This window comes from Mustela putorius, unplaced genomic scaffold (assembly GCF_011764305.1).
Source record: "Mustela putorius furo isolate JIRA1106 unplaced genomic scaffold, ASM1176430v1.1 tig00000135_pilon_pilon_pilon, whole genome shotgun sequence".
NCBI classification, from domain to species: domain Eukaryota; kingdom Metazoa; phylum Chordata; class Mammalia; order Carnivora; family Mustelidae; genus Mustela; species Mustela putorius.
This window is the reverse complement of record NW_025421292.1, coordinates 4,135,434-4,151,072: the sequence shown is the minus strand read 5'-3', so window position 1 is coordinate 4,151,072 and position 15,639 is coordinate 4,135,434. Positions and strand designations below refer to the sequence as shown.

At 44.7% G+C, this 15,639-nt stretch overlaps 1 protein-coding gene and 1 pseudogene across 1 annotated transcript in view; one reads left to right on the top strand and one right to left on the bottom strand.

Annotated features, from left to right (window-relative positions):
• Nucleotides 1-402: 402 nt before the first annotated feature.
• LOC101672584 lies at nt 403-3,090 on the bottom strand (annotated as a pseudogene).
• Nucleotides 3,091-13,418: 10,328 nt separating this feature from the next.
• Nucleotides 13,419-15,639, top strand: part of SRPK1 (SRSF protein kinase 1) — an 80,419-nt gene continuing 78,198 nt past the window's right edge. The window contains 2 exon segments of the mRNA XM_045074773.1: nt 13,419-13,614; nt 13,617-14,139. Of these exon segments, the coding sequence (XP_044930708.1) occupies nt 13,539-13,614; nt 13,617-14,139 (599 nt within the window). The 5' untranslated portion in view covers nt 13,419-13,538.

The following is a 15,639-nucleotide window of genomic DNA, read 5'->3' as shown; positions in this document are numbered from 1 at the left end:
ATAAATCTTAAAAAAAAAAAAAATCACACACAGAATTACATTGCAGCAGCTATTCCAAATGTCTGGGTTTTTTGTGTGTCTTATTGTTGTTTAGTTTTTATTTCATAATCATAAACTTAATTCAGCAAGGAATTGGAGGGGAGCAAGGAAAACATGAAACCCATAGAACTGCAGTGAGAGCACAAAGATTATCGGATATTTCGAGCAGATGGGGGTGAAGGGTGCACTCCTGAGCTATAGAAGGAATGGTCTGGTATTTAAGAGAAAACACAAGTCAAATGTATTAGATTTGTCCGCAGTCTGCAAAGGTGATCTTCTTGCTGGTCTTGCCATCCTGGACCCAAACAAAGCTCACCATGGCTTCCATGATGATATTCCTGCCCTCTTCCACCTTGCCAAAGATTACGACTTGCCTTCCAGCCACTCAGTGTAGGCAGTGCAGAAGAAAAACTGGAAAGTGTTTATGTTGGGGTCCAGCATTCGCCCTGGACAAGATGCCAGGACCCACGAGCTTATGAAGAAATTCTCATCATCAAATTTCTCCCCATAGATGCACTCCCTGCCAGTGCCATTATGGCCATGAAGTCACCACCCCGGCCCAACAATCCCTGAACTGTCCTGTGAAAGCAGGAAACTTTATAACCACATCCTTTCTCCCCAGTGCTCAGAGCCCAAAAGTTGTCTGCCAACAGCTCAAAGGAGAGAGGGCCCAAAGGCTCACCCTAACCAGTGATGTCAAAGAACACCATGGTGGGGTTGGCCGAGGCTGGCTGGCGTAAGTGGCTCGGAGCAGCAATGGGGTCTCAAATGTCTGTTTTGAGTTAAAGCACTCACTCAACTATTCATACCTAACCTATCAATACAATTTTACTACCAACTTAATAAATCTGAAATTTTAGAACTATTATTTATAAAACCTGGTTTATAAACAGTACCTTTTGAAGAACAGGCAGGGAGACCAAACATAAACTATACCAACATGTAAATGAACTCTACTATGCCCTTGTGGCCAGAAAACTGCACTTTTTCTAAAAGGAAGATGGTTTATTATTTTTTAGACTTCCAGTGCTTAATTTACAGAACTCCAAGCAGCGCTGCTTTCAAAAGTTTATAGAAAAATTCTTAATAAAACAAACTTAAAAATGAGTCATTCCGTTGAAACACTCCTCCAATATTAATAATTCACTCTTCGGTAAGAAATAGAATTCTTCTTCGCAAATGTCCCGGAATTACCTCACTCAACTACCACAAACATTAAAAACCAAACTGTTAGTTAAATCGGCAAAATATTTTTGTAGCCCTACTGAATGCCTGTACCTGTAGCTCCTCTGTTGTCTCAATAGGCACCACACTTATCTAAGTAACAGCAGGTCACATCTGGCAGATACTCACACTATGCTTATATATTGTGCTGAAAAAGCCTAAAGGTGATATGTGTGCTTATTGTCGGTAGACTCTCTGGGGCACAGAAAAGTGGATCTAGTTAATGCCCTTTGAGAACAGCAGAGTTCTCTCTTAACTTTTTGTTTATAATGATACTTTTTTTTTTTTTTTTAAGAATTGGGTTGGTTTTTTTTTTAAGATTTTTTTTACTTATTTGACAGAGATCACAAGCAGGCAGAGAGACAGGCAGAGAGAAAGGAGGAAGCAGGCTCCCCGCTGAGCAGAGAGCCAGATGCGGGGCTCGATCCCATGACCCTGGGATCATGAGCTGAGCCAAAGGCAGAGGCTTTAACCCACTCAGCCACCGAGGTGCCCCCTCCTTTTTTTTTTTTTTTTTTTTTTTTTTTAAGATGTATTGAGTGCAAGCAGGGGAGTGATACAGGGAGTAGAAGAGAGAATTTGTAGCAGACACCGCTGGGCACAGAGCCAGAGCCTGCCGAGGGCTCAATCTCAGGACACTGAGATCAGGACCTGAGCCAAAACCAAGAGTCTGACACTCAACCCACGGGGTTCCCCAGGCGCTCCTATAAGGATACTCTTTTTAAAATTCTGTAACATTAATGATAAAGGAAGCCCATCAATTCCATTACATGTAGTTCGTCTGCGGATTACTGCATGGCAGATAATGGCAGGCTGAAAGGGAAAGTCCTGTCTGGTGATACAGGAAACAGTGGTTCAAAATACATGCAAGAACTTGGATCTTTTAAATGTTCCAAGCGTCCTGTTACAGCAGGGGCGCGAAACATACACAGGTCATTAGCATCAAAACTGTGTTTCCGCTGCTCAATCTGGGCACGAAGGGATCTGCCATAGGGGCAGAAGCTACAGAGAAGAGGTAGTCCTCTTGTGCAGAGTCCCTGAACAAAAATGTTCCGGCAACCTTCCCTTCAAGAAGGGCTTTCACTTTGTAGTGGCCCATCGCTCTCCAGCAACGGGGATTTCCTGTAGTCGGAAGCAAATCAGACTTGAGGCAGGGTATGTAATCAGTGGGTGGATAGACTTCCCAAGCTCCCAGTCGGTTAACATGGGCACAGGTGCCTCCAGATACCTGACGTCCTTTCTGCCTACGTGACCGCAAGACAGGTTGGTTGTGTCCTCTTCTGAGTCACAACTAGCTTGGCTAGTTGTGAAATGGCAAAATGGTTCCCACTTGTTTCAGGCGTTCCATGAGGTAATAACTTTGTTCCCAGTTAATATAAAGAATTACCCTGTGCAGCGGCTTCAGTGTATGTATTTGTGCATTGGGAGGAGTGTCAACCCCTTCCCCAATACTAGCCACCTTCTCCCTCTACCTTTATCTACTTTATCCTCTGTAGAAGCCAAGTACAGATCAAATGTATCAAAAAATGTTGAGTGTGGTTTCACGGGGCCTGCATGCTATGTAATCAAATGCCATTTTGGAGCTAAATCTGAGCCAGGAGGAAAAGGGCATTTTGCAAGGATTAATTCAGACAGGTGTATTTTTCTTTTATTAGAAAAGAAGGACTTTACGTGTTGTAAATTCTCATGGAAAAACACAAGCCCCCTAGTACCTGGCAACCTTTGTCCCAGACACTGACTTCCTTTCAGGGGTCCAAACAAAGGGTCATATTGAAATGCTGGTGTCTGGGTTGAGAAACTAAATACTTGAATGACTGGGTAACACATCTTTCTGCAAGTCAGATGGTTTCCCATTATTTGATTTTGACAAAATTGAATAAGGACCTCCTGAAATTGTCAGCTGATGAGGGATTAAAATAAGCTTTGGTGGCGATTACTGCATGATCTTTGGCAAATTATTTGAAAAGAGTTCCAAAAGAACTCTGAGCATTCTATTACTATAGCAGAACTCTTTCTATTCCCATCTACTGGTTTCATATGGGCCAGTTTTCTTGACCACTACTAAAAGAAGTACAAATGGAATGATGCAGGACTTGTCGAGAAAAATCACCTACTGTTCTACTGAGATGCATTTGCAACAACATTTTATTTATCAGGAAATTACATCATATGTTTTTTGATTAATCCTGCAATAAGAATACTTGTAACAACAAGTAAGAAAGTTTTTAGAAGATTGTGATCTCAGGAAATGTTTTTAGAAATTAAATTTCAGGAATACCTGGGTGGCTCAGTTGGTTAAGTGTCTGACTCTTGATTTAGGCTCAGGTCACGAGATTGTGGGATCAAGTCCTGCATCAGGCTCTGCACTCAGTTCAGTCTGCTTCAGATTTTCTCTTCCGTTCTCTCTCACTCATGTTCTCTCTCTCTAAAATAAGTAAAATATTTTTTAAAAATTTTTTTAAAATTAAATTTCAATGTAAATGCACATTTATGTGGTAGAGAAATATGATGGGATGATCAATAAAGACCTTTTTTTTCTCATTGTAAATCATTTGGAATTTATTTCCAACTCCAATATTTTATAGTTCTTTTATTGTCCAGGTGAGATTCTTTTTTTAAGATATTTACTTATTTATTTGACAGACAGAGATCACAAGTAGGCAGAGAGGCAGGCAGAGAGAGAGATGTGGAAGTAGGCTCCCTGGCAAGCAGAGAGCCCGATGCGAGGCTCGATCCCAGGACACTGGGATCATGACCTGAGCTGAAGTCAGAGGCTTTAACCCATTGAGCCACCCAGGTGCCCCACAGGTGAGATTTTATTCCTGACTCATACCTCCCTTTTCTTTCATTTAAATTCAATTAATTAACATATAGTTTATTATATAATTTATTGTTTCAGTGGTAGAGGTCAGTGACTCATCAGTTGCATGTATCACCCAGTGCTCATTATATCATGTGCCCTCCTTAATGTCGATCACTCAGTTACCCAACCCCCCGCCACCTACTTCCCCTCCAGCAACCTTCAGTTTGTTCTCCATAGCTAAGAGTCTCTTATGGTTTATCTCCCTCTCTGATTTCATCTGTTTTATTTTTCCCTCCCTTCCCCTATGCTCCTCTGCCTTGTTTCTTAAATTCTGCCTATGAGTGAGATCATATGATAATTGTTTCTCTGATTGACTTATTTCACTTAGCATAATTCCCTCTAGTTCCAGTCACGTCATTGTCAATGGCAAGATTTCATTCTTTTCGATGGCCAAGAAATATTCCATTGTATATATACACCACGTCTTCTTTATCCATTCATCTGTCAATGGACATCTGGGCTCTTTCCATAGTTTTGCTATTGTGGACACTGCTGCTATGAACATTGGGGTGCAGGTGCCCCTTCAGATTATTACATTTGTATCTTTGGGGTAAATACCCAGTAATGCAATTGCTGGGTCATAGGGTAGCTCTATTTTCAACTTTCTTTTTTTTTTTAATATTTTATTTATTCATTGGACAGACAGAGATCACAAGTAGGCAGAGAGGCAGGCACAGAGAGAGGAGGAAGCAGGCTCCCTGTTGAGCAGAGAGCCCGATGCAGGGCTCTATCCCAGGACCCTGGGATCATGACCCAGCTGAAGTCAGAGGCTTTAATCCACTGAGCCACCCAGGCACCCTTATTCTCATCTTTCAATAAATACTTGAAAGCATAAAATGACATCACTTGAGAATAAATTTCTGTGACAGTAAAATGGACTAGAAACACAACTTCAAGGAGACAAAGGAACAATGTAAACTTTCTTGTAGTTAACAAAGTGATTTTCCTTTTTTTTTTACATATATGTCACGGCTGGCGCGACAAATCAACCAGGAATGTGAGGGTAAGAGGATGAAGAAAAGAACTCGAGAAGCAGAGAGATGGGAGCAGGAGGAGCACTGAGGAGGATGTCCAACAGTGCTAAGTTTATTCAAAGCATTAAGGCCATATAAATAGTGATAATAGGAGAAGTAATACATCTGTGTCTAGTTAAACAACCACACGTTCCCATAATAAGTTTCACATTTAACTATAAGCAGACCTCGTGATGCCAAATGGCTGATGCCAGTATGATTGTTCTGTATTGATACAGCAAACCTGAAAGTAATTTATGGGCTGTACTAGGGCAGCAAGGACCAGCAACGAACTTATGACCCCAACCAAATTGTTCTCATCTGTTTAGCAAGCATGTGGGAAGTCACGTAGGCGAGCACACAACACATAGCACAGACCCTTTCTCAGTGCTACTCAACTTTTCCTGTCTTAAACCTTTTGTTAGGTTATTCGGACTTTAAATGAGGCAAAGTCAGGGCCTGGCTTGGTCCTCCTCTCAAGCCTTATTGCAGCCTCCCACACATATATTAATGAGTGTTGGTGGGTATCAGATTGACATTCAAAGCTGATGTAACACTTTTATTTCAAAGTATCAATTTCCTTTGCAATTTGTATGCTCTTACCTCATTTTCTTGCCTAGTGACCCTGGCTGATACTTCTAGTATACTACGGAATAGAAGGAGTGAGAATGGACATCCTTGTCTTATCCCTGATCCTAGGGGACAGTCTTGTCCCCTAATAGTAAGACATTCAATCTCTTACTATTAAATATGATGTTAGCTGTGGGGTTTTCATAGATGATTTTTATCAGATTGAGAAAGTACCCTTCTGTTTCTAGTCCGTTAAATGTTCTGCATGGTGGTAGTTTAAAAGTTATTTCAGTGGGTAAGGGAGCAAAATGTTTGAAAGTTCAAGTTCAAGCTCCTCAGAGGCTCTATCCTTGCTGTAGTCCTACCCATAGAAGAGGCCCAACAAGTATCTGAGGAATGAACTCTCTCCCATCTCCCCCCTTGCATTTCATTCTCCCCAGTGATTCTATGGTGTCTATGCCTCCCCTGCTCCACTCCCCAACACCGTACTGTCTTATCTGGAGTTTCCTTTCCACTCTCTTCTATTCCCAGCTGACACATATTCATGATCCCCAACACTGTCCAGGTGTCATCTCATTCAGGAAAGACACCGTTCTTCAGACCCTGAGCTAAGTGGGCCTTGTTGTGTGTGTTCCCATGGTACCCTGTGCTTCTACCATTATACACTGTGTGAATTATTTATCTATATGTCCATCCCCCACTAAATGAGACAGGTGATATACACACACGGGTGTGTGGCCAAGAGTGTGGATTCAAGAGCCCTACTGCCCAGATTCAAAACCCCTCCTCTGACTAGCTTGGATGACCTTGGCTCTGCCTCAGTTTCCTTATCTGCCACGGATGATGATAATAACGCCTATTTGGTAGTGTGTGACAGCTGAGGGACAATAGTGTCTAGTAAACAGTAATTATTCCATGAGTTAGCTATTAAGTCCCATAGGGCAAGGCGTTGGTTTTTTCCTTCTCTCCTTCTCATAGCCCTGGTCTAAAGGTGAGTGAGTCCTCAATAAATGTTCATCACGAGGGTGAGCATGGTAGACAGAAAGAAGGAAAAGCAAAACAGATTCAACATTGCACAGCAGGTAGAAATCAGAATTCAACTGTGTAAGCCATTTCTATGTATTTCCTACCTGCCTTCGGTCTCATCCTGGGACCAAGCTGGAGAAATTAAATACCTGTCATTATGTACTCCCTCTCCCTGGGGTCCCATAAGAGCCTGGGAGGTTTATGAACTGCTCAGAAAATAGGGAAAATACTTTGAGCTCCAGTCCATTGTTTTTCTGGTCCAAGTCTTCATCACCCCTTGAACATATTTAGTATAACAGAGCACCTTGTCCTGGCTTCCACCTCATGATGTTTATAATTTGCCTTAAAATATTTTGGGGGCACCTGGGTGGCTCAGTTGGTTAAGCAACAGCCTTTGGCTCAGCTCATGATCCTGGAGTTCCAGGATGGAGTCCCACATCGGGCTTCCAGCTCCACGGAGAGTCTGCTTCTCCCTCTGACCTTCTTCCCTCTCATGCTCTCCCTTTCTCTCTCTGAAATAAATAAATAAAATCTTTAAAAAAAAAATTCAGGATTCCCCCAGGTTATCAAGGAAAGATCGATCCTATAGATCCATCTCTAGATAGACCTTCTAGGTGGTTCTTCTGGTACTTAACAGAACCTTAAAAAGGAGTCCCTAGGTCCCTGTTTCGTCAACTCACCTAGAGGGGATGTGCTATAAAACTTTGGTAACCATTTCTCTAGTGTTGGACTTCCACATTTTTTTTCTTCAATTGGCATTTTTCAAGAAACAAATCCATTTTTTCAAAATAAAATAATTGGGCATATGAAAACTTCTGACAAAGACCGGATAACACTTGTAGGTGCTAGTTACTTATAGTTAACATCCAGGTGCGGCTTACATTCTAATCTGTGATTCCCATGCCAGGAGTGGTTTGTAAACATTCTGATCACAAGGCAGCTTCGACAAAGGAGTTCAGGGTCATTGATTAATGCAAATTCCGCCAACGGCAGCTTTTTTTTTTTTTTTAATAACATCCATTACACAAATTAATAGGCAACGCATTTCACGAATGGAAACCTGCTTCCGATGATGCCTCTGGTGTTGATCAGGATTGGAACAGCATAACAAATTATAAAGGAGACTCCATCTCTGGTTCCCTGCTGCCAGCTCTGCGGGTGACAGAGTCCTGCCTCGGTGATACTGTTATCCCACCTTGAGTAAAACATTCTTGCAATGGCCAGAGCATCCAAAAGGCCAGAGAGACATCAAAGAGCTTACACAGTCATAGGAGCTGTTTTGTGCCCGCCTGCTAATCAATGTTTAACAAAGGTTGCATGTGTGTGGCCGGTTTTAGTGTGCAACATTTTTCTTTATATTTTGGGAGTGAAGATGAGAAGCTGGCAACTCCTCATTGCTTTCGACTTCTCTGGCAGGTATGGGTACCGACAAAAAAGAATGCAGAGTTGGACATGATCAGCTCATTTCAGTTTACAACACCTGCTGTCTCCCTGAGCACGCAGGGAGCAGAGCAAGGGCTCTCCCTACCACTAGAACCCCCAGTGTCTGGGACCTGCCCATTGCTAGAGAATCTCCTTTCTCTCTCAACTTTCCTGCTGTTGGCAGAGATCCAAAAGGACAGAGAGCTGAGACCTCAAAGAACTTACTTAGTTTCCCATTCCACCAAGCCAAGGTTTTTATTCTTTTATCTCTTCTCCCTACTCTCCCCAACCCTTTACTCCAGCACTATTTCTTTTTGAAGCTTAGGCTTTATAAAGGAGGAAGAAGGGGGGGGGGAGCCAAAAAGGGGGTTATCTCCAAGCAGCTTCTGTTCTCAAGCCTTTCCAGGGAGTCCAAAAGGCTGGCTTATTTGCTTGAAAAGTGCTAGCCACTTTGGGTGTATCCTGTAGACTTCCCAGACAGGCTGTGCTGGATAGTCTGTTTGCCCCTCCAGATGAACCCTCCACCCTTCTCCACCCTCTTTGTGCCCTGGGAGGTTGGGTTGCTCGGACCGCATCACCCATGCACCCTTGCCTTCTTACTTCCAGTTTGTTCATTCAGTGAGGGGCACTAGATGGCCTGAGAGGATGAGAGGAGTAAGAAATTGGGCATTTAATTCCCTGCCGGACAGTGGTTGTGTCCTTTTATCAAAGGGCACAGCTGCCATCCAGCAGATCTTTCTTATCACTACAATTCTGATAGGGGTTGGATTGTGTCCCCTCCACCCCCTCTCACCAATATAAGATATATCGGAGTGTTAACCCCCAGTACTTCAGAAAGTGACCTTATTTGGACATAGGATCTTTACAAAGGTTAAAGTTAAAGAGAGGGACACCGGGGGTGGCCACCTTGAGCTCAGGTCATGATCTTGGGGTCCTAGGATCAAGTCCTACATCAGGCTCCTTGCTCAGCAGGGATCCTGCTTCTCCCTCAGCTTGTTGCTCCCTCTGCTTGTGCTCTTGTTCTCTCTCTGACAAATAAATAAATTTTTTTAAAAAATAAAGAGAAATTAGAAGAATTAGAAGTTAAAAGAGATCATTAGAAAGCGTCGTAATCCATTATGACAGATGTCCTTATGAAAAGGGGAAATTTGGACACAGACTGAGACACACATAGAAGGAAGAAAATATAAAGAGGCACAGAATCCTCTACAAGCCAAGGAAAGAGGACAGATCCTTCCCTCACGGGCCCCAGAAGGAACCACCCCTGCTGACACCTGGATTTCTAGCCTTCAGAACCACGAGACAATAAATTGCTGTTGTTTAAACCACAGAATTTGTGATACTTTGTTATGGTAACCCTAAGCAGACTAATACAAGGTATTACGGGGTTCTGGTTAACATCTCCACCCCTTGTCCTTTCAGGCCTAGGGGTAGTAAGGACTCCCACATTGATAGTCCTTGGACGCCTCACCATTCCTTCTTGGTTTCCCTTAACCCTACCCACACCTCAATCCCTTCATTCAGTTATCTTCAATTTTTCTGTTGAATGTGCCATGTGTTTCTTGAAACTCCAACCTAGGATATAATTGTTTTCTCAATATAACTTCACAAAAAATTCTTTTGGGGTTATTCAATTGTGCAGACATCTACTGGGAATCTGAAAAGTAAAGCATCCGATATATATTCATTTTGTTCTGCTGTCCATTTCACCTCACAAGACAAAAGGGAAGCCATAAAAGGTAAATGATATTTTTTTATTTAATTCAGATCAAAACTTAGGACAAAGTGTTAAGAGTTTGTGGTAACCAAAGCAGAGAATGTTGGGTTTGATGAAACATGTGTCCTAAACTTTAGGTGATCAAATTTCAGAAACTTCCAAGAAGCATTAGGGGACTGTCCCAGGGAAGTCTTAATAAATTAGCTCACATGGGGCACCTGGGGGGGCTCAGTGGGTTAAAACCTCTGCCTTCGGCTCAGGTCATGATCCCGGGTCCTGGGATGGAGCCCTGCATCAGACTCTGCTCAGCGGGGAGCCTGCTTCCTCCTCTCTCTGCCTCCCTCTCTGCCTACTTGTGATCTCTGTCTGTCAAATAAATAAATAAAATCTTTTTTAAAAATTATAAAAATAAATAAATAAATTAGCTCACAGGGAATGGGATCTTTTCAGAAATTATATTCTGACACTGCTCCTGAACAGTTTTCCAAATAATTCTACTTTTAAAAGAACTTGAGAAAAACAGTTGTGCAAGAGAGATATGCATGCTTCACCACTTGAAGAGGAACGATGAAATCCAGAATGGGACAAGCCCTGTAAAATTGGGGATGAGAGGGTGGGGAGTGATTTTTAAAGTTATGTTTAAAGTAAGAAGCACAAAAAAGGCAGAGGCTTTATTTATTTTTTTATTTCTTCAAGTTTTTATTTAAATCCCAGTTAGTTAAAATACAGTGTAATATCAGTTCCAGATGTAGATTTCAGTAGTTCATCACTTACATACGATACCCAGGGCTCATCACAAGTATACTTCTTATCACCCATTACCCACCTAACCAAACCCCCTGCCCACCTCCTCTTCAGTAACTTTGTTTGTTCTCTATAATTAAGAGTCTGTTTCCTGGTTTGCCTTTCTTTTTTTTTTTCCTCCTATGTTCATCTGGGGTTTTCTTTCTTTCTTTTTTTTTAAAATTTTATTTGTCAGAAACAGCACAAGCAAGGGGAGCAACAGGCCGAGGGAGAAGCAGGCTCGCAGCTGAGCAAGGAACCTGATGCAGGACTCCATTCCAGGACCTGGGGATCATGACCTGAGCCCAAGGCAGATGCTTAACTGACTGAGCAGTTTCTTACTTTAGAATGGGAGGGGGGGACTAGCTCAGATGAACAACTATACAGATTTTAGAAAAAGTGTGGAGAACTGAACATGCTGAGAGAAAGGGGAAAAAAACAAAAAAGGTCTGAGAAATGGTCAATTGAGGGAACTCAATCCAGTGAACTTGATAATGACTCTGGAAAAATTCTCGAATGAGTTATTAAACAATAAGCTCTTAGGGAAAGAAGCAGTGATCACTCAAAGCCAGAATAGGTATGAAGAATTCATGCCAATTTAAGCTTATTTCCTTCTTTTTTTTTTAAAGATTTTATTTATTTGATAGACAGAGATTACATGTAGGCAGAGAGGCAGGCAGGGAGAGAGGAGGAAGCAGGCTCCCTGCTGAGCAGAGAGCCAGATGTGGGGCTGGATCCCAGGACCCTGAGACCATGAGCTGAGCCGAAGGCAGAGGCTTTAACCCACTGAGCCACCCAGGCGCCCCAAACTTATTTCCTTCTTAATGAATCTGCAGTATCGCATTTGGGTTATTAGCACAGTTTCACGTTGTCCGGCTCAGTGTTTTCTCCCTCTCGTCCAGAACTTTCTCATAAACTGCACATCATTTATTCTTTGATCAGACAAATATTTAAGCACCTCCTAGGTGCTGGATACTATGCTAGGCACTAAGGATACCTCAAGAAAAATCCAAACAGGATTCCTACCTTCATAGAGTTTACCTTCTTGTGGAGAGTACTTTGCCAATTCTGGGATTTCTTATCAGCCACCACAGCTCTCCTGTCTTTTCTAAATCACTGGAGGTTTTCCTGAGCTAGCAGAACCCTCACTGTCTGCCCCAACTCTCCCTTTGTTCTTAAGTAGAGTGGAGAGGAAACTGGGATGCAGTTTTCCTTGGCCAACAAGGTGCTATCCTCTTTTGCAATATGTCCAGAAATGCTATCATTCAGGTTCCATGCAATAGATATTAATTACCTAAATTTCAAATTCAGCCAACCTGCATTTCTGGCATCACGTTCCACTGGATCCACTTCAGTCATTACCAGCCCCGCCCCCACCCTTACGTTTCCAAATCTGTGCCTTTTTGCTCAACTGATTTTCTCATGCAGGAATGCCTAATGTCTTTCTCCACCTACGGAAACCCTACACATTTCCCAAGATCCAGTTCAAAAGCTGCCTCCTCCCCTGGCTGAATTTGATTACTTATTTTGCTCAATAAAATCCCGCCCAAGCCCTCATGCTTCACTTGTGTAGTACTATTACACTTTCATCTTCCTTTCTCAGTCAGTTAATTACTTGTCTGTCTTCCCCCATAGAGTCTAACTTCTTCTAGGGCAAGGGTCTTCAAAGCTTACCCACTGTCCAGCTTTAGTACTTTACAACAGAGGTTGGCAAACTAATACCTGAGCCAAGAATGATTGAAATAGTTGAAAAAGATTAACAGAAGAATAGTATTTTATGACATGTGAAAATTACATGAAATGCAAATTTCAGGGACCATAAACAAAGTTTATTGGAACACAGCCCCTGTTTTCTATTTTCCATTTGAACTCCAGGGGCAGATTTGAAGAGCTGAGAGAGATCTTAATGGCCCACAAGCCTTAATGTTTACTATATGGCCCTTTACAGAAAATCTTTGCTAACCTTGCCTTACAATATGGGTTTGCTGATGGAATCACTGGATCAGGACCCCCAAAATTGGGGGCACATCCCTCCAACTTTCAGTTTCTTAGTGGAGGTAATATTTTGCTTTTAAGCTGTCATAAATATCAAATGAAATAATGCACTTAGAAAAGTATAAACACATGCTACAACTATATTTATCATGTACTAAAAAGATGATAAAGTGGTAAAATGAGAAAACACTGATTTTATTCTTCCCCTTCCTTCCTTTAGAGCCTTCATATAAACGTGAAACTTTAAGAGAAAATTCAGTTTTAAGGTTTCACGTTTTAAAAATTTATTTATTTAAGGTCTTCACTTTTAGAATGAAGGTAAGTTCACAGGCTCCTTCTTTCCAGGCACTTTTTGGTGCTGCTCCAGCTTTCTTTTCTCACTTGTAATCTCGCCCGCTCTCATTTTCTTTCTATAGTATCTGAACTGAACCTCACAAGAGTTCAGTAAAGAAACTGGGACACGCCTGATTAAGTCCATTCTACAGACCAGGAAACTGAGGCGGACTCCAGTGGGCTGCAGAGCACCGACTCACCACCACCCAGGGAACCCTCAAAGCCACGCTCTTCTCCTTTCCTCAGGGGCAACCGCCCTGCGGAGAGAACGAACCTGACCCCGCCAGGCTTCCAAGCTGGTTCTCAGCACCTCTTTAGCATTCACACTCGGCGTTCTTTCCTCCTCCCAGCCCCCGATTCTATAGATCCCCCCCCTCTCCTGGCAAGCAGGTGGTAGGCTCCGCGCTCAACGCGCAGGCGCGCGCCGTCGTGGGGCGGGGGCGGGGGCGGGACCTGGGGGGCGGGGTGTGCGCGGGCTTGGTTTTGGGCCGCGGCGGGAGCGGGAGTCACCGCCACTCGAGTGCGCAGGCGCCTGGCGGTTACCGGTCTCGCCATGGAGCGGAAAGGTGAGCGGTGGAGCGGCCTCCGCCACGAGGGGCAACGGCCGGCGGGGCGAGGCCCGAGTCAGCACTGGAGCTTCGCCTAACCGCCGCAGTCCGGTCCCCGGGCGTGCGGCGCCCCCCCTCTGAGGTGGCGCCGCCCCTCACCCCCCGCCTCTGGGCTGCGGGTCCGCGCCCCTCAGCCGGGGCGTCCTTCCGCGCCGGCAGTCATCGCCCCTTGTTCCCCGCCAGGCCGACCCGCGCCTTGGGGCAGCTGCAGGGCCGGGCTCTCGGCGAACCAGACAGACCCCCGCCCGCCGGCCCCCTGACCCGGCCCGAGCCCCCGCCGGCGCACCCCGCCTGGGCGCTCCTCTGCGCCCCGTGGGCCGCCCGCCGCCCGGCCGGCCGCCTCGCCCAAGCCGCGGCGCTCGCCCCAGAGCCGCCCCTCAGGCGGGCCCCGCACCCGGGCCTCGCGCCCCTGCTGGGTCTCCACCCTCACCTTGGTTGCCTCCTTTCCTCCACATTCGCCCTTCATCCATCCCTCTCTCCTGCAGTGCTTGCGCTCCAGGCCCGAAAGAAAAGGACCAAGGCCAAGAAGGACAAAGCCCAAAGGAAGTGAGTCTTGTACCCCAACATCCCATTCTTTGGATTTCCTCCCGCACCTCCTTTCCTCTGGTTTCACCTCTTGAACGTGCGCCGCGTTTGGGCACCGCGCGGCCCCGGCCACATGGCCTCGGAGTGGCCTTGGAGGGTCGCACTCAATGAACCCTGTGGAACCGAGCCGATGTTGCTGAGGGCCAGGCCTGGGTCTTAGCAGCCCCGGACCTGCTGGAAAGGGCTGTTGGAGGAGGACCAGAGCCCGCCCGGTGCCTTAGCTCACCAACTCCGGAGAGGAGGCACGGCTCCCCGAGTTTGGGCCTCCCGGCGGAGCTGGTTGATCAGTATCAGTTCGTGGACTGTTGGTTTCTTCCGTACCTGCTTCCCCGAGTCTTAACTGGACTCCTACGTCTGCACCGTAGGCCGAAAGGGAGTTCTTAAATGAATTTTCCGCATTTGGGTCTGCCAGCCACACGCTCTAGCTTACCGAGGAGGGCACGGAGCTTTCCCCTGGGTTAGCCAACTTCCTGAGCCTGCTCGGCGCATCGCCGGCCCTGCAGCGTGCGGGCAGACCACTGTGTATACAACCGGCTTCTCTTACCGCTCCTCTCCTCTTAAAACCTCAAGTCCTCGCCCTCAGTGCACATTGCCTTCTGGAGTGGGCCTAACAGTAGTGACGGGTGTCGGCGAGGCTGGTTTGGTGTGTAAAGTGCCGCATGTCCGGGTTTATCAGCAGGATGCATAACCGTGGTTTAGCGCCACTGTGGGAAACACAAAAGTTGGTCCCATCTTAGAAACGCCCAGTAGAGGGCTTCTGCCAGTGAGGCTTAGCCGAAAGAACTTTTAGCTGGGGCTGACGTTTAATTGCCCGGTGTCTTGGAAGTTGTCTTTTAGGCAGTTTGTGTTGAGAAAAATAAATGCATTATTTTCTTGACACTTTTCCATTTACTTGATCTTATGTGGAGTTGCGTACAGCTTCATTCTTCTTGAGCTGATGAAGCGAGCATTTCTGAGGTTTTCCTGGGTTACCTTTCTGAACGATACTGCCAGATGTGGTGTGTGTCTCTGTGGTTTTTGGTGGCTCCCGGATGTTTGAGAAGAGCACATAATGACTTCTATCAATAGAGCTAAAGTGGTAGGTGACCTCACCTCTTGTTCCATTTCTATCAACTGTCTTATGAAATTTTTTATTTCGTAAAGTGCTTGGTAACCTACACATTTAAATATGAGTTTATCTACATGTGTTTGTTTGACTCTTGATTATCCATGTGTGGATCATTTCAAAACCAGTTTTTAATCCCACATTGGCTTAATGGAAGCAGCAGAGGAGCTAACCTGGTTCTTGTCTGCAGTGGGAATTTAAATGTTACTCTTTTTTTTTTGTATGTGCCTTAGTTTTGTTAGTCCCTGTGGAGATGTTGAGATGTGTTATAAAACGTTATCTTTTCTGCTGATGTGGGGAGATGATAATTTTACTATGTACTGTACTGTTTAGAAAAGATCTGTCCTCTCTCCACA